The following is an 18,892-nucleotide window of genomic DNA, read 5'->3' on the forward strand; positions in this document are numbered from 1 at the left end:
AAGGGTGTGGATTTTACGGCCCTTCCCATTTAAAGCCTGTTTTTCGTTCTCGTCCCCAAAACTCCCAAAAATTTAAAAAATTTAAGCCCGACCTTTGCGGCTTCTGATAGCACAGATCATTACCTTTCCAACGCATGTTTAATTTTGAAAATCGGTTATACCATTCAAAAGTTATCGAGCTCAGAAATATGACTCAATTTTTATTTAAAAAATGGAAAATGTTTGTGGATATGTATGTATGTATGTATGTATGTATGTGTGTGGAAAAGTTACACCGATCTGAATTTTTTTTTCTGTGTTTCAAGAAGGTGTGAGGGCCGATTCAGAACCGGTCTAATTTTTGACTTCTGACTACCCGTAAGCCAGCTAGAGGACTAGGTAGATACAAAATAGCCTATTTTTTGGGCGTATATATCTTAGGTTCAAGGAAAGACAGGAAAACCGCAAATACACCAAATCAATAGGGTTGAGTTAAGCTTTCAAGTGGCGCCTAAGCGATCAAGCTGAGACATACACACTGCTCGCCATAGCTAAAAAACTGAAAAATTAAACTTTGAAAATTTTGGTTTTTCGACAATTACTCAAAATTTCAACCTACGAATTGCACCAATAACTGAGCGTTTGTAGAAGGACTCAGGACGCGTCTAACGGTGTATACCTCATATCTGGGAAAATTCGGATTTTTAAGTTATAGGCTTCATAAGTATAATCAAATCTATTTCTTACGGGAAAAACGGTTTTTCAAGCTCAATAATTCCTGTAATACGTTCAGTTATCATACTCGATCTTGGATGCTGGTCAGATACTACTTGTCAATACGTTTCAAATTCATGTTTAGTGATCAACATCAGGTAAACCGTTCAGAAGTTATAGAGCTCCAAAAGTATAATTAGTCCAGGAACTGAAATTTTTCACTTCGCAATTTTTACAGAATGGATAGATTTGCTTGAAAATTTGACAATAAGTAGTGGATAGTCCAAGGATCAAAATCTATATGATGCCGAAAGACGCTTTTACCATGGGGTTGTTGCCACCTCATCTCGAGGGTGGAAATTTTTTATTATATTTTGACCGCAAATGCTGGTAAAAATATTAATTATAAGCAAAAAATGTTCATTATACATTTTTTTGATAAAATTAATAGTTTTCGATTTATTGGTTATCGAAGCTGATAGTTTTATATCGAAAAAATTACCAAAGAACGGCAGTTCTCGCCAGTGGCGCAGAAATACGCCCCCCTACACGCGACACTATTATATACACGAAATTTTCAATTTTCTAAATCTGACTGAATTGAAAATTGTGCCAACTCCCATCTTCAAGTTCAGAAAAAGACTCACCCATTCATATGTCAACCATCCATTTTGGTCCAAGGGTGTCGATTTTACGGCCCTTCCTATTTAGGTCTGTTTTTCGTTCTGGCCCCCAAAACTCCCAAAAACTTCAAAAATTTAAGTCCGACCTTTGCGGCTTCTAACAGTACTGATCATTACCTTTCCAACGCATGTCTAATTTTGAAAATCGGTTATACCATTCAAAAGTTATAGAGCTTAGAAATGTGACTTAATTTTTATTTAAAAAAGGGAAAATGTTTGTGGATATATATGTATGTGTGTTTGAAAGTTAAACCGATTTGATATTTTTCCTCTGTGTTTGAAGAGGGGGTCAGGGCCGATTTAGAACCGGTGTAGTTTGTGACTTTTGACCACCCATAAGCCAGCTATAGGACTTGGTAGGTACAAAACGGCATATGTTTTGGGGGTATATATATTCGGATCAAGAAGAGCCAGGAGAACCGCAAATACATCAAATTAATAGTGTTGACTTAAGCTTTCAAATGGTGTCTAAGCCGTCAGAATCAGACATACACACGGCTCAGTATAGCCGAAAAACTGAAAAACTAAACTTTGAAAATTTTGGTTTTTCGACAATTACTCAACATTTCAACCTACAAATTGCACCAATAACTTAGCGTTTATAGAAGTACACCAGACGAATTTAACGGTGTATACCTCATATCTCGGAAAATTTGAATTTTTTAGGTTATAGGCTTCATAAGTATGATAAAATCTATTTCCTGTGGGAAAAACGGTTTCTCAAGCTCAATAATTCCTGTAGTAGCTTCAATTTTCATACTTGACCTTAGATCCATCAGATACTACTGGTCAATACGTTTCAAACTCATGTTTACTGATCAAAATCGGTTAAGCCGTTTAGAAGTTTTTAAGCTACAAAAGTATAATCCAATTTACGATTATTCCCGAAATGGTTTATGTAGTTGTAGTGGTTACGACGCTAAATTTGATCTGGCAACGGGCAATCCGACTTCATTTACCGGCCATCTCAAATTTTTTTTCAATCTATTTCGAATAAAAAAAAAATCTAGTGTACATTCGATGGACACTAGATCATTTGGGAGATAATGCAACAAAGGTGACCATTTATAAAGCTTGACGTGTAATAGAGGAACATTGCATTCAACTTCATACATTTAATTTATAAATAACTTTGAAAAACTCCTGATACAAGAATAAAAAACCGCTAAACGCCGTAAAAATGAGTGGCGCATAAAATATTCCAGCTACAAAAGATCTGATATGAATATTACGTGGCGCGAAAATGGATTTTCATTTGATGCAAAACAAAATTCTAGTTTTATTTTAAAAGATTTTTCCATAATATTTGCTAAATTTGAAGTAAACGCGCCACAAAAGAGTTTCAAAATTCAAACTGTATCAAAGTTACTCTTTTGTGGCGCGTTTACTTCAAATTTAGCAAATATTATGGAAAAATCTTTTAAAATAAAACTAGAATTTTGTTTTGCATCAAATGAAAATCCATTTTCGCGCCACGTAATATTCATATCAGATCTTTTGTAGCTGGAATATTTTATGCGCCACTCATTTTTACGGCGTTTAGCGGTTTTTTATTCTTGTATGAATTAGACCAGGGTAATAAGGTAGAAATAGGCCATGTTCGGGACACTCAAAGATCCAGGTAGCTGACTACTTTTTTAGTTATTATAGACCTATAGGAAGAAAACCTACCTGTTTCCTGCGTAGAGTTCGCGTCCGTTTTTTAATTATTAACAATTTAGTGCAAAAATCGCGATTTTTCCGATTTTTTGCACCCCATTCAAAAGCTAAAAAGTTGACATAAAACAACAAAATTTAATTTTTTAGAACATTGAAAAACCTTCAAAATGGCGATTTTTGAAAGTTAAAAAGTTAATTTGTTGCTACGCAAACTGCAAAATAAGTGAAAATCGTTATGTGTTAATAAGTTTTACTAAAACTGTTTTAGAATTTTAGTGTTTCACCTAAAGTTGTGTGTTGGGGTACTTAACAAACCCTCAAGATTTGAGACCGATCCATTAATTAGTTTAAAAGTTATTCTATTTGTTTATCCCAGAGACCTTTATTTTGCAATAACATAAGACAGAAAATAATGAAGATAAGTCAATTCTGCATATGCCAAATGAAAGTAGAACAGTGATACTATCAAAATGTATTAAAAAAAGATAAAAAATCATATAGTCTCATATAGTCAAAAATACTAATGCCAAATTTTTGAAATTTTGTAGTTTATAAACATTTAGAACAACTTTAAAAATATTGTCCGTAGAACAATCATTTTACATATTTGAAAAGTTGGTATTTTACAAAAATTTTTAAAAATGTTGTTCAATTGAGGACTAGTCGTGGTAAGTGAAGGGGGAGCTGGGAGCCGACAAATGCACGAGTTCAAAAACTAAAAAAGGCAACTTAAAACTACTATCATTTTCTATATCTCTGGATCTGCTGAATATATTTTGATCTTTCTTTTTTTAATTTGTATGTAATTTTTCTGTACATTACAAATATGTAATTCATCTATTTGTAATTTGACATTTATTAATTAATAAAAAGTTTAATTTGTTTAAACAATTTTTTAAAAAATTATTTTTTCCCAAAAATCCATGTTTTCAATCAGACTATCATTATTAATCAAACAAAAAGTTAAGGTATACTTTAATAAATAAATTATCTTCAATAAATAATTATCTAATAAAAATATTTTATTTATTAACCTTCAGATGACCAAGCGGGGGAAATTGTGACCCCAGCGTATGTTTTTCATTAATAAATTCAAAAGTATTTTCAATTTTTAACTCATTATTTTTTTATTTGACTTTAATATCATACTAGATATCCTCATATTTTGAAATAAAAAAAAAATTCCCTATAAAAAATATATTCTGAAGTTGATGTTTAGTAAAATACCGTCTGTAATGTGTAATTCCAAGTAGTTTTACGCTAATGACGTCGACTTTGCAAAGTAACAAGACACTTACTCAAGATACACACTACACATGACACTAATACTCATGTTGTGACTGGATGAATGACATAAAGTCCATGCCATAAAAAAAACTATTTTTTTGTTAAATGTCATTTTTGACATTTTTGACCTGGGGTCATTTTTTCTCCCCTTGGTCATCCGTGTAACAAAAAAATGTTGGTCAGCGGAAGGTTAAAGTTAACTTTAACTTTTTGTATGATCACTAATGATACTATGATTAAAAAAATAGATTTTTTAAAAAATATTTTTTCAAGTATTGTTTAAACAAGTTAGACTGATTATTAATTAATAAATTTATAAACAAATTGCATATTTGTAATGTATGTAGAAATTACATACAAATTAAAAAAATAAAGATGAAAATCCATTGAGTGGATTCGGAGATACAGAAAATTGTATTAGATTGAAATTGCTTTTTCGGTATTTTAACTCGGTGGATTCGTAGGTTCCCACTAGTAACCGTTTGAACTACAATTTTGAAAAATCGTAGAGGGTGCTGTGAAGGTACAATGTTTATACAAATTTGTAAACAAAAAATACAAATCCCAATATTTAAAATGGCATCAATGAAATTCCTTAATTGTCATAAACAAATTAACTGTGAATTAAAAAAAACACATGGCTAACTTTGTCCCTTTTGAACCCAGGCTAAATTTTTTATTTGAAAATTCGTGATAAAATACTAGCTTTTCGAATATATAAAAACATTATTTCTACGGACAATATTTGTAAAGTTATTCTAAATGTTTATAAACTACAAAATTTCAAAAATTTGGCATTAGGATTTTTGATTATATTGATTAATTTTTTTATCTTTTTTTAATACATTTTGATACTATCACTCTTCTTATGTTATTGCAAAATAAAGGTCTCTGGGATAAACAAATAGAATAACTCTTAAACTAATTAATTGATCGGTCTCAAATTTTAAAGGTTTGTTAAGTACCCCAATACCCAACTTTGGGTGAAACACTAAAGTTCTAAGATAGTTTTTTGTAAAAGTTATTAACAAATAACGATTTTCACTTATTTTGCTGCATAGCAACAAATTAACTTTTTAACTTTCAAAAATCGGCATTTTAAAGTTTTTTCAATGTTCTAAAAAATTGAATTTTGTAATTTTGTCAACTATCTAGCTTTTAAATAGGGTGCAAAAAATAGAAAAAATCGCGATTTTTGCACTAAATTGTTAATAATTAAAAAACGTACGCGAACTCTAGGCAGGAAACAGGTAGGTTTTCTTCCTATAGGTCTACCCTAACTAAAAAAGTAGTCGGCTACCTGGATCTTTGAGTGTCCCGAGAAAATCCTTATTACCCTGGACTAAATATTAAATAAAAAGACAGACAATTTGCATAAAAATTACAAATTTTAAAATAAATAGTAGTTACCGAAACTGTAAAATTCTAGCTTCAAAATTGTGATCCGTCAACATAACTCCTTTGGGCAATCCTGTAGTCCCGGACGAGGTCATAATGGCCGTTAAATGAGTTTCTGGGTTTCCACTAAACATTTCGAATCTTTTAGGATCAACCGACTTTCTATTAAGTTGTTTACTAACAAATTCTTCAGCGGTTTCAACATTGGGCACATCTGAATCTATGCAGATTATTTTTTCTATAAAAGTATATTCGTCTTTACTAAATTTCGAAAGCGTTAATTTTGAACAAAATAAAATTCGTGGCTGTGTCAGATTCAAAACGTGTCTGAGTTCATCGTGAACATAAGCAGGATTAATAGGTACTATGACAGATCCCAAGCAAGTTGCTGCTAACAATGGTACAAAAAACTTGAGGTGGTTCTCACTGCACAGTCCTATGATCGTGTCTTGCGTGCAGCCATATTTTCGCAGAGATTCAGCCAAATTACAAGTTTCTTGAAGAATCTGTGAATATGAAATGCATTGTCCGGATTGTACGTTTAGCTAAAATACAAAAAGCAGATTAATTGTATGGTACGTAAAAACGAAAAATCCAGAAAAAATAGTATATTATGCAACGAGCATTTAATGATGGTCTTTATGAAGCGAGTTTCGTATAGAGTACGAGCTTCATAATGATAATTAAATGCAAGTTGTATACACGATATATTCTATGATCATTCACAACAAAAAATACAGTCGGAAAAATGAAAGAATGGGGCTTTTCATCGATTGTCATTTGTTTCGAGCTTCTGTCATGTGTCACATAATATTAATATAGCTACGTCTTACGACTTTGGTTTGTATCATTAGTAGATACCAATAACGTATGATGTAGATATATTAATAATATGTGACACATGACAGAAGCTCGAAACAAATGACTGTGAATGAAAAGCCCTATACCCATGAACGATCACATCAATCACTTATTTTGTATTTGCCTTTGACTTAAATACCCGATGGAGAGAAGATTGGGAAAGTAGGACAGATCCGCATTACCATAGTCTACCGGACATCATAGGGAAACCTGGCGAATTTGAACGTCCCCGTAAGATTTGGGCAGCCCTTAATCGAATTCGAACAAACTGTGGAAGATGCGCCGACTCCCTCCACAGATGGGGTAAACTCCCTTCGCCTTCTTGTGACTGCGGCGCTGCAAGACAGACGATCAGTCACATTGTTCAGGACTGCCCACGCAGAGCATACACAGGCGACCCTATAGACTTTGTAATGGCAACCGAAGGGTCAATCGAATATATAAAAAAATTGGACATCTGTTTGTGATGCATTGTATAATGCATAAATCTAAATATATTCTGTGATATACTTAAGCCATACGCTAAATAAAATAAATTTGTATTTGCTGTCTTTTTCTATAAATAACAAACGTTTGTTATAGAAAAAGACAGCAAATACAAACGTTTGTTATTTATAGAAAAAGACAGCAAATACAAAATAAGTGATTAATGTGATCGTTCATGGGTATAGGGTATAGGGCTTTTCATTCACAGTCATTTGTTTCGAGCTTCTGTCATATGTCGTATAATCCGTGTATATTAATATTATATACAGATTATACAACATATGACAGAAGCTCGAAACAAATGACAATCGATGAAAAGCCCTATAGGGCTTTTCACTCACAGGCATTTGTTTCGAGCTTCTGTCATATGTCGTATAATCCGTGTATATTAATATTATGCACAGATTATACAACATATGACAGAAGCTCGAAACAAATGACAATCGATGAAAAGCCCTATTCTTTCATTTTTCCGACTGTATATTCAATTTTATTAATTTTGTAACGCAAACAAATTAAGTAGTTTGTCAGTTTGTTTACATATTGAGAACTGTCAAAGCGTATGTATTTGACTCGCCATTGGTCACTGCGCGTGTGCCACCTTCATCTCGGAGGCCATATCGCGATTCTATACGCTCTGAGCTTCGCTGGTGGCGCTCCTAGCGGATTATTAATTCAACTTTCACAGGTAATTTTTAAATTTATTATTTAATTGTTATCGCTTAACATTTACAACCCAAAAAAGTAATTAAATTGTAATCGATTTATTTAAGATTTTGCTAATCATTTTGACGTTCTATTGATAAAATATGAATTTCTTACTTCGGATACTTTCACAATTATCGTGTAGATGGCGCTAAGATTTTTAGATTAAATTATAATTACATATTACGGAACATTAAAAAAACTTAAATTCAGTATTTAAAACCTAAGTATATTTAAGGTAAAAATATATACCACAGCTTTGACCAACTAATATTTTTTATAATTAATGTTTTTAATTTTAATTTTAAATTAATCACTTTGACATTTATGTCAAATTTCCGGTAAACGTTTACAGATTTGCCACTACTGGCGCTCGCGAATTTGTAAATATCCCCTCTACGTACGAGCTCACAGCGTATAGGGCTTTTCATTCACAGTCATTTGTTTCGAGCTTCTGTCATGTGTCATTTAATATTAATATATCTACGTCATACTTATTGGTATTGCCAATGATATAAACCAAAGACGTATGACGTAGATATATTAATATTATGTGACACCTGACAGAAGCTCGAAACAATTGACAATCGATGAAAAGCCCTATTGGTTAAAAATCTGTATCGTAATCAGTCGTAATGAAAATCTGTATCTTAATGAAGTTCATTATGATACAGGTAGTGAAATCATAATAGGGAATTTGCACATTTTTTTTATTACATAATAATGTTCAGTTTTGTTTAAAAATGAGATTTCCAAAATTTCACGCTTTAAAGACTCAGGGCCGGTACTTTATGTCTTGATTAACAGCCCGTTAGTTAACGGAGGTTTAATCGGGACCTCTTTAGGGTCTCTTGCGTTGTAATAAATGCAATTACATATTACAAGTATTATTATAATTATAAATAAGTATAATAATAATTATAATTGCATTTATTACAACGCAAGAGACCCTAAACAGGTCCCGATTAAACCTCCGTTAACTAACGGGCTGTTAATCAAGACATAAAGTACCGGCCCTCAGAATAACTTAAGTACAAATTTAAAATCTTCTGTGATTTAAAATAGTTCAAACGACCCGTGACGTCACATAGTTGAACTATATGGTTATGTTTATGGTTATATTTAGGTATATTTTTCTTTTTCTTCTTTAGTTTATTGGCCTCCACCTACTTGGGTATCCGGCCAGCTCGTTCCTATCAGGAGAAAAATATTTATACTCTAATGACATTTTTCGTATATCATTGTAATAATATATACCAGTTTGTTGAGATTGGAGTTTGATACAGTTTTTGGAAGAAAGGAAAGAAGGTTTACTATGTAAAATAAAAGAAAACACTATAAGTGTTGTTAAGTGCCATTTTGTAAAAGTACAAGTTTTCTATTATTTAAAATAGTTCAAACGATCAAAAACACTTGTGATATCACATAACTGTATTTTCAACTGACGTTTATAATGTCTAATTTAAAATTATATACAATTATGTTTATACCCTATTCCACGAACATACGCCTGTTTTGGATTATTTCGACAACGACTATTTTACTGTGCAAAATAAGAAGAACGAAAATAAATTGCAAATACCATTTTTGTTTATTGGAATAATTATTAGCGCTATTTACTTCCGTACTTCTTATGTTGCACAGTAAAATATTCGTTGTCGAAGTAATCCAAAACAGGCGTATGTTCGTGGAATGGCCCATACTAGTTTACTTTGTTGGTGCAGAATGTAAACACACAACCATATGACGTCACGACGCGTTTTGAGCTAGCTGCAATAATTTGAAGTTATAATCGTCTTTAGGGGCCAAGCGGAACACAAAAACAACTTTTTTACCTTTTATACATGTTTTAAATTATGTCCTGTTGTGATTTATAACATTTTTTTCGAATTTAAAATTGTATTCAATGGGACACTTGTTTATTAGTTTTCAGCATTTGGTTCGATGATTTAATCTAACCTGTTTATTTAGTTGGGTGTTTGATGTGACGGTGTTTATTATTTATGGTAAAAATGGATTTCAAGCTTGAGGAAGTATGTTTTTACTATTCTTTTGTTATTATATTTTGTTTAAAGTGTTTTCAATTGAGCCTAAAGTAATGTCGTTTCTTATTGATAATATAATTTTTTCGAAATTTTCTCCTGGTTTTGTATATTATGACTTTTATTTTTGGTGATACATATAGGTAACGTAAGGAACATATGGGAGCAAAAATCTAAAGCGGGCTCCACACTCTCGGCGAAGTTACTTCGCCAAAGTTGACCGAAGTCCGAATTACCCTCTCTACACACTCGTTTTACTTCGCGATGAAGTGCTATACCGACAAAGAAGCGGTGCGATACCGACAAAGATCCCTTTGACTCGGACGCGCTAGATCGACAGAGAATGGAAGTAGAACGAAGTGAGGCAAAGTTACACAAGGTGGCCGTCTACACTCTCGTACTTGTTGAACCTCGAGCGATCTCGGCGAGAGTGAAGTGCAGGCATAAACTTTTATAATTTTAACTTATTTTTTGTTCCAGAAAAGGGTTTTCTCTTCAAGATGCGCTGGAGATGATTGATGCCGATGAAACTTTAGACGTTGATACTATATATACTGAACCCCCAGAATTTAATGTGATTACAGACTAGGAGTCTGTTGATGAGGAAGATAATGATTTGAACAGGTTGTCCGGGAGAATTCTTAGGGCTCCTAAATTGAGTTGAACTAGTTGAACTTGCTTTTACGAAATAATGAAAGATATTCCGAAATATATAATGATATTCACGAGAGTGGGCCTTCCAAATCATCAGCAAAAGCTAAAAGAAGTTGAATTTGATCTTATGGACCAGAATGTAGCTAGATACCGAGTAGGAATTCGCTCTAAAAAATGGTGGTGGTGCCTATTTACATTGATGCTGGACATAACTATTCAAAATGATCCTACCTTTATCATCAATCAACAGATCCCATGATCCAATCCGACAACTAGAATTTCGAAGGTATCTGGTAACATCGTACCGATACAAAAGGTGCAAAAGACTGCGGTGAGGCAGTCGCATCAGGCGGCATCACAAGGGGGGTGGCATAATCAGTAAAATAAAATTACATCAAAATAATCATAGGAATAAGAAAGGATGTGCAAAATAGAATATTTGAAAAATATCTGATGGCGGGTGTCACTTGAATTTAAAGAGTGGCGCATGCCACTCTGTAAACTTAGTTTTAAAAGTGAAAGCGTCTTTCTCTACAGGAACAACATTATTTTTTTTTGTATTATATAAGAACTTTACATTTTTTCTGGTTGTACACAAAGCGTTGGGAAGTTCTGAAAAAACATGTTTCACAACTCTAAAACCGTTAAGCGATTCTAGATGGTCAAGTCGAATAGATGCATTGAAACCTTTAAGATTCCAATTTTGTGAAATATGTGATGGCTTATTCGAAATAATAGAAGAAGTCAACAAAGATACAGAAACTAAAGTCAAAGCACGAGGATTAGCAACAAATATTAAAAATTATAAATTTATATGCGGTGTAGATCTTTGGCATGATATTTTATTTCATATAAATTCAGTCTCGAAGATGTTGCAACATGTAACTTTAAATTAGTCAGATTGTGTAAAAAGGTCAGAAACAATAAAAAAAATGAACATTTACAGACAATCTGGCTATGACCAAACGAAAATTACTGCTAATGAACTTGCAGAAGATCTTGATATAAGTCCGAATTTCCAGCAGAAAATGAAATTCGAACCAGGAGAAAAAAGCGTCAATTTGATTACAAAAAATCTATAGATGAGCTCTTATTAACAGAAGAAGATACATTTAAAATAAAAATTTTTATCTATATTTTAGACATTGCCATTAATTCTTTGATTGGTCGATTAGAAATTAATAAATAAATGGATTTTTAATAATATTTTTAAATTGAGGGAAAAAGATGTAAAACACTAAAAAAAATATTGTATGAATATTCAATACTTTCAATAGAAAAAAAAGAATATATACAGGCAAATGATCTATCTAGAACAATTGCGTGATATATCCCAAGTGATAACATGTCCATGAAACCTTTAGAAGTTTTGAACTTTCCGTATAGGGTAGAGTTGGATAAAACGGGATAGTCGGATAAAACGGGATACCTAGCATAGAGACCTTAGCGAACGGCTCCACGGGCGAGAAATTGACGCTAGCAGTAGCCGTAAACGAATTTAAGGTTCCGCGGAACGGAATAGGAATAGCCGAACTGAACCGACTACGCACAAGTCCTGTAGTCGGTACAGTTCGGCTATTCCTATTCCGTTCCGCGGAACCTTTCCTCGTTTTACGGCTACTGCTAGCGTCAATTTCTCGCCCGTGGAGCCGTTCTTTCCCTCCCTGGGAAGCTGTAAAATTTTCCATACTCGCTAGAGACCCAACTAGTGCTGCTGTCAATCCTATAATCATAGATGAGGGGCCCATAATCAATCGGACAACGACGAAAACTTGTTCTCAGTCGTCATTTTAACATTCTCACTTCGTTTTGCCTCGATGTCATTATTTGACGGAAAGTTGTTGTGTTTAGAATTGTTTGACTCTATTTTTTTGGTACTTTGTACTTTTAAGTGCGTTGTTTTCTGCATTATATTGCCTACATATCTAAACATATAATTCCGGTGACTATTACATTTAATTAAGCACTCATTAACGAATATTCTCATGTGTAGTCTATCTAATTTTACTTTCACGTTTAGGCAGGAGTCATTTTTGTTTTGAAAAATGTCTGAGTTGGACAAAACGGGACACTTATAAGTTGGATAAAATGGGATACCTACAGTTTTTTATGTCCCGTTTTATCCACCTATTTATTTGTTGGCCTTTTAATTTTTTTAAATAGCTATAAAGTGTGTTCTCATACTGCAGAAAATAACACATATTTTTATGTGACTTTGTTCTGATATACGTGCCTAGTCCTAAATAAAAGGTATTATTTCCCATTTTGCAATAAAACATAAAAAAGGCCTATTTTTAAGTTTCTCACTACTGAAGATATTGTTTTTTCAAAGGTAAATTTTGCTTTGCAGTCTTATATCTACTTAAATATATTTTTTATATAATCTTATGCAAAATATTAAATATTGTGAATATTTTTTCCGTAATAAAAATAAACAAGAATGGTATTCCGTTTTGTCTAACTCTCCCCTACTTAAATGTAGTTGTATCGTTAAGAATTTTATTAACACTCCCTGTTTTCAAAATTAAAAAGTATTTAAAACTATTTACGAAGCTCCAAAGACAAACAAAAATTAGCACTCATTTCAATAGAGTCCTCACACTAGCTGCTACTCACACTAGCTTTTGACTACAACCAATTTGATTGACTAATTTGCCAAAATTAAAGTCAGAAGGGTAAAACTGTAATTTTTGTAAATGTTATTTACCTAATGTTAATACGTATTTCATTTAATTTAAATTATGTTTTACCCCCTCTATGGCTCAGTGGTAAGAGCGCCTACCTTTGAATCGAAAGGTCCGAATGGTTGTGAGTTCGAATCTCACCAGGGTCAGAGATTTTTCGTTTATTATAAATTAATAAATGAAAATAGTTTCTGTCCTTGTGAGATCGGTGCTCACCGGAGGGACCGCAGACGTTCGGATATAATAATTAGCGTCTCTTTGCAAAGACAATGACGTCGACGTCGTCGACTTTGCAAAGTAACAAGACACTTACTCAACACACACAGTACACATGACACTAGGTACCTAACTGCAAAAACTCACCGTACCTACCATGCCAATGGCCATTATAGTCGGAGAGATAGAAGCGGAATTTGTGCGTGATAAGTAATATGGAAAAACTATACGGGTATATGTTGAATTAGTTGTTTACATGACTTTCCCTAACGGCCGGAAAGCAGAGTGGGGGACGAGAGTAGTTGTAAGGGGTCAAAGTCGCGTATTTCATTTTTTTTTTGTGACGCTCATGATCGAGACAGTGCACCAAAATTTAGGAATAAGTAGGACATGACGTAACTAAGTAAAATCTCTCGGGGCGGAACGCTGCGTGGTCGACAAAGTGGTGGGGGTAGGGGTGAATATAAAAAATATAAAGGGTTTTTGCGACGTTCGTGATTAAGATAGTGCACCAAAATTTGGGAATAAGTAAATCATGACATAACTAAGTAAAATCCCCAGAGCTGGAAACCAGAGTGGGGGACGAGGGTAGTTATAAGGGGTCAAAGTCGCGGTTTTTATTTTTTTTTTGTGACGCTCATGATCGAGATAGTGCACCAACATTTGGGAATAAGTAGACCATGACATAACTAAGTAAAATCCCCAGAGTCAGAAACCAGAGTGGGGGACGGGGGTAGTTATAAGGGGTCAAAGTCGCAGTTTTTATTCTTTTTTTTTTGTGACGCTCATTATCGAGATAGTGCACCAAAATTTGGGAATAAGTAGGTCATTACGTAACTAAGTAAAATCTCCAGGGGTGGAAGTGGTGGAGGGGTGAATATAAAAAATATAAGGGGTTTTTTGCTGCACCAAAATTTGCGAATAAGTACACCATGACATAACTAAGTAAAATCCCCAGAGCCGGAAGCCAGAGTGGGGGATAAGGCATAGACCATGACATAACTAAGTAAAATCCTCAGAGCCGGAAACCAGAGTGGGGGACGAGGGTAGTTATAAGGGGTCAAAGTCGCGGTTTTTATTATTCTTTTTGTGACGCTGATGATCGAGATAGTGCGCCAAAATTTGGAAATAGGTAGGTCATGACGTAGGTAACTAAGTAAAATCTCCAGGGGCGGAACGCTGCGTGACCGACAAAGAGGTGGGAGCAGGAGTGAATATAAAAATTATAAGTGATTTTTTGTGACGTTCGTGATCGAGATAGTGAACCAAAATTTGGGAGTGAGTAGATCATGACGTAACTAAGCAAAATCTCCAGGAGCGGAAACCAGAGTTGGGGGTGAGGGTAGTTTTAAGGGGTCAAAGTCACAGTTTGTATTATTTTTTTTGTGACCCAGCACAACATATGTCCCCCACGCAGCGTTCCGCCCCTGGAGATTTTACTTAGTAATGTCATGATCTACTTATTCCCAAATTTTGGCACACTATCTCGATCACGAACGGCAAAAAAACTTCTTATACCTTTATACTCACCCCTGCCCACCACCCCTTTGTACCCCAAGCAGCGTTCCGCCCCTGGAGATTTTACTTAGTTACGTCATGACCCACTTACTCCACAATTTTGGTGCACTATCATGATCATGAGGGTCACAAAAAAAATAATAAAAACCGCGACTTTGATCTCTTATAACTACCCTCGTCCCCCACTCTGGTTTCCGGCTCTGAGGATTTTACTTAGTTATATCATGGTCTACTTATTCCCAAATTTTGGTGCACTATCTCAATCACGAACGTCGCAAAAAATCCCTTATATTTTTTATATTCACCCCTACCCCCACCCCTTTGTCGGCCACGAAGCGTTCCGCCTCTAGAGATTTTACTTAGTTACCTACGTCATGACCTACTTATTTCCAAATTTTGGTGCACTATCTCGATCATAAGCGTCACAAAAAAAATAATAAAAACCGCGACTTTGACCCCTTATAACTACCCTCGTCCTCCACTCTGGTTTCCGGCCGTTGGGGAAAGTCATGTACACAACTAATTCAACATATTAAGTATATCCGTATAGTTTTTCCATATTACTTGTCACGCACAAAATCCGCTCCCAACTCTTAGACTATAAAAAAAAGTTGTTTTGTTTTTAAAATAAAAGTGTTGTTCATTTTGTGCAGTTACATTAATTAAAAATAAAAGTTACGTTTTAATAATATTTAAGGGGCGGCATTTCGAAGACTTGCATCATATTGAAAGTACCGTACGGCTCTGGTAGAGTGGGCACTAGAAGAAAAAGAAGAAATAATGAAAATGAAACTTAATACTTAAGCCCAATGTCCTCAATATGGCACACCCTCATATTTGGGATAATTTGAATTGAAATTTTAAAAGACAAGCCTACACGCTAAATACGACCCTGCTCTTCAGTATATTAAATTTATTTTTAACACGACAAACATTATCTAACAATTAATAAACTTACCATAACCTCATTTGTAGGATTGTTTATTAAATTATTTAACACAAATTTGCCTAAACAGTCCTTAGGTAAGGGTTCACTCGGTCGTGGACCATAAATGATAAAATTATCATCTTCAGTCACCATTTTTTTTTCGAAATTGTTTAACGCACTAGAAAATGAAGGAAAGTTGTTTATAAACTGAGCTACCTACTAAAATGTTAATCTGCTCGCCAACCGCAATGAACTCTGAAATCAACAAATTATGAGAATAATCATCTAGATCAGCGGTTCTCAATCTTTTTCTGTCATGTACCACCAAATACTTTTTACTACTTTTGGTACCACCTAACTGAAATACATATCTAACTAGGTGATTTAATTAACTATAACAGTGGTGCTGATTTTGGCTGTTTGCGTTTTGTGTACCACCTCAAAAAATGAAATGTACCACCAGTGGTACATGTACCACAGATTGAGAACCGCTGATCTAGATAACGTTGAGAGGACTGATTTAAGATATTATGTATAATATTATGCAGGTATTATACAGTGTGTCCAATTAAGTCGGCACCACATGGGAAACGTTATTTGATATTTAATAAAAAAAAACTATTCTTTATAAAAAGCTCTGCATGATCTAAAATCGAAAATACAATCATCAAATATTCAATTTTTTCAGCCATATACGAGGTGTGTCAAAAAAATATGAACATAAAATTAACATTTTTCGACAAACCGCGTTTTTGACAAATTAATATGACTAAAATCATTTAATATCTGATGATTGGATTCTAGGGTTTAGATTATTTAGAACTTTTTATAAAGAATAACTTTTTTCATAAAACTAAAAATAAAAAAGTTTTCCATTGGACATTGTGAGAAACTTTTTTATTATTAATTTTATTAAAAAATTATTCTTTATAAAAATGTTCTGAATGATCTAAAACCTACGGTAGGGGAGCCCAAGCGGGGATTTTTGCAGTTACTCTAGCGCGTCAGATTATCATATGGGAAGAAACCTGGTGCCCTGTAGATGTACTTCTACCATATATTGGCTCTTAACACAGGGGAGTGCGTTAAGGGGGCCCGAAAAAAAATCTATCCTTAAAAATACTCGAAATTGTCAAATTAAGATAAGGTAAGTTAAGGACATGTTAAAGAGTGTATATTTCAAAAATCTGACGATTTGAGCGGGGCGTAAGGAAATGGGCGAGTTAAAAAGTTTCACGAAAAAAAAGCGAATAATTAGCAAAATGAACGTAAGATCGAAAAACTAAAAAAAAGTGTTCAATATTTTTCAAAAATCTATCGAATGATACCAAACATGTTCCCCAACGGAGAGGGGTGGGGGGTAAATTTAAAATTTTAAATACAAATTCCGCGATATTTCGCAAAATAAACATTAGGTACATCGAAAAACTGTAAAATACACTTAATTGAACAGATTGTATAATTCGAAAATATGAATATTTTGCTTAAAAGTTTAAAGGTGTAAATATTGATGTAAATATTCATATATACACAGTATCCATATATGTATTATATAAAATCTTAGATACTAATCTAAATAGTAAAGCTTTAAATAAAAAAAAGGAAAATGAACACTGTGCGATTTATAGAAGAATAGAACCAGTACAATAAAGTACAGTATTACCCCACAACAAGCAGCTTACAATATTTTGTGCAGATCAGTATTTCTACTAATCCGAGATACATAATGATAGTTACAATAAGATAGATAGTTTGATAGTTACAATGTATTATTATTATTATCATTACACAATGACATATTTTCCATATTTAGCAATTCATATCTTTACTGCTGAAAACAGTTCCTCCTTCTTCTCTCTCTTATCGCCTGGAGGCGCAAGGATGTAGTGGCGTCATCAGAGGCGTAGCTACCGCCGTATCAGCCATATCAATTATACGGGGCCCCCGACATTCAGGGGACCCAGCGTGGCATGTCGATATAGAATTCCATTTAAAAAATTGAACAATTATTTCACTATTAACACAGTATATATTGTTTGGTTATCGACATTTTCATATAATGGATTCTTTATCTATCTATAAATTATATTTATCTATTTTATGTTCTCTGTCGCTCGAAGTTATTCCATAACAACAGAGCTTTTTTTGTTTTCAAGCTAACTTTCATTGTCCATTCACCGTTGGCTGTGTGTGAGACATTGTATAATGCCAAATTGCAATTTTTGTAACCGCTTTACCTTTGAATATTTGTAATAGTGTGTATTGTTTGGGCATATTTTCGTGTAATCTGTTCTTTATCTATAAATTGTATTTAGGTATATATATCTAGTACTTGCCCTTCGCTCGCCGTTATACCATAAGAACAGAGCTTCTGTGTTTAAACTCATTTTCAATGTCCATTCATCGTTGGTTTGAAAAAACTGAATCTGTTTTTAAACAATGAGTCTCAACAATTCAAATCTATTTTTCGTAGAGTTTATTAGGTTTATTATTATTATCTATATTTGGATGTTATATGCAGAACTTATTACATAATTCCTACGGTTGTAGTATGTAATTTGCAATTTATTTAAATTTTGCAATATAATATTGTTTTGTTTTATTTCATTATTTTTATTTTGTAATAATACTGACGATTTATGTAATTTCAGTAAACTGTATTTGTTATTGTTTTTTCCGACTCTTTGTAAGCTTTCTCCATAAAATTGTAAAATTTTCTGTGGCAATAAAGCATATTTCCATTCTATTATATACAAGCGTTTTTGCTTCTTTTGTTGAACATTTTTTAGCACCATTCCATATCAGTCGTGGAAAAGAGTCCCGCGACAAACTTTGATATTGGGCCCCTGTGGGGCTAGCTACGCCACTGGGCGTCATGTAATTTGTTTGACTATTTCTGTTCAAATAGCTCTCTCCTGTGCGTGTTGTTTTACTTCGGAGAATGAATAGCCAGACATATCCTTTATTTGGTCAGACCATCCTGCTGGAGATCTTCCTCTGGATCTTTTTACCGCTAAGTTTATATTACCTTCAATTCAACTATATTTCTCCCCATCCCTTCTCTCTATAAAATGAAAA

At 33.6% G+C, this 18,892-nt stretch overlaps 1 protein-coding gene across 1 annotated transcript in view; it reads right to left on the reverse strand.

Annotated features, from left to right (window-relative positions):
* Positions 1–16,078, reverse strand: part of LOC126886415 (luciferin 4-monooxygenase-like) — a 48,132-nt gene extending 32,054 nt beyond the window's left edge. The window contains exons 1-2 of the mRNA XM_050653352.1: positions 15,845–16,078; positions 5,733–6,265 (exon numbers count right to left, since the gene is read on the reverse strand). Of these exons, the coding sequence (XP_050509309.1) occupies positions 5,733–6,265; positions 15,845–15,967 (656 nt within the window). The 5' untranslated portion in view covers positions 15,968–16,078. The remainder of the gene's footprint in view (positions 1–5,732; positions 6,266–15,844) is intronic.
* Positions 16,079–18,892: the final 2,814 nt, after the last annotated feature.

The sequence above is a fragment of the Diabrotica virgifera genome, chromosome 6 (assembly GCF_917563875.1).
Source record: "Diabrotica virgifera virgifera chromosome 6, PGI_DIABVI_V3a".
Classification (NCBI taxonomy): domain Eukaryota; kingdom Metazoa; phylum Arthropoda; class Insecta; order Coleoptera; family Chrysomelidae; genus Diabrotica; species Diabrotica virgifera.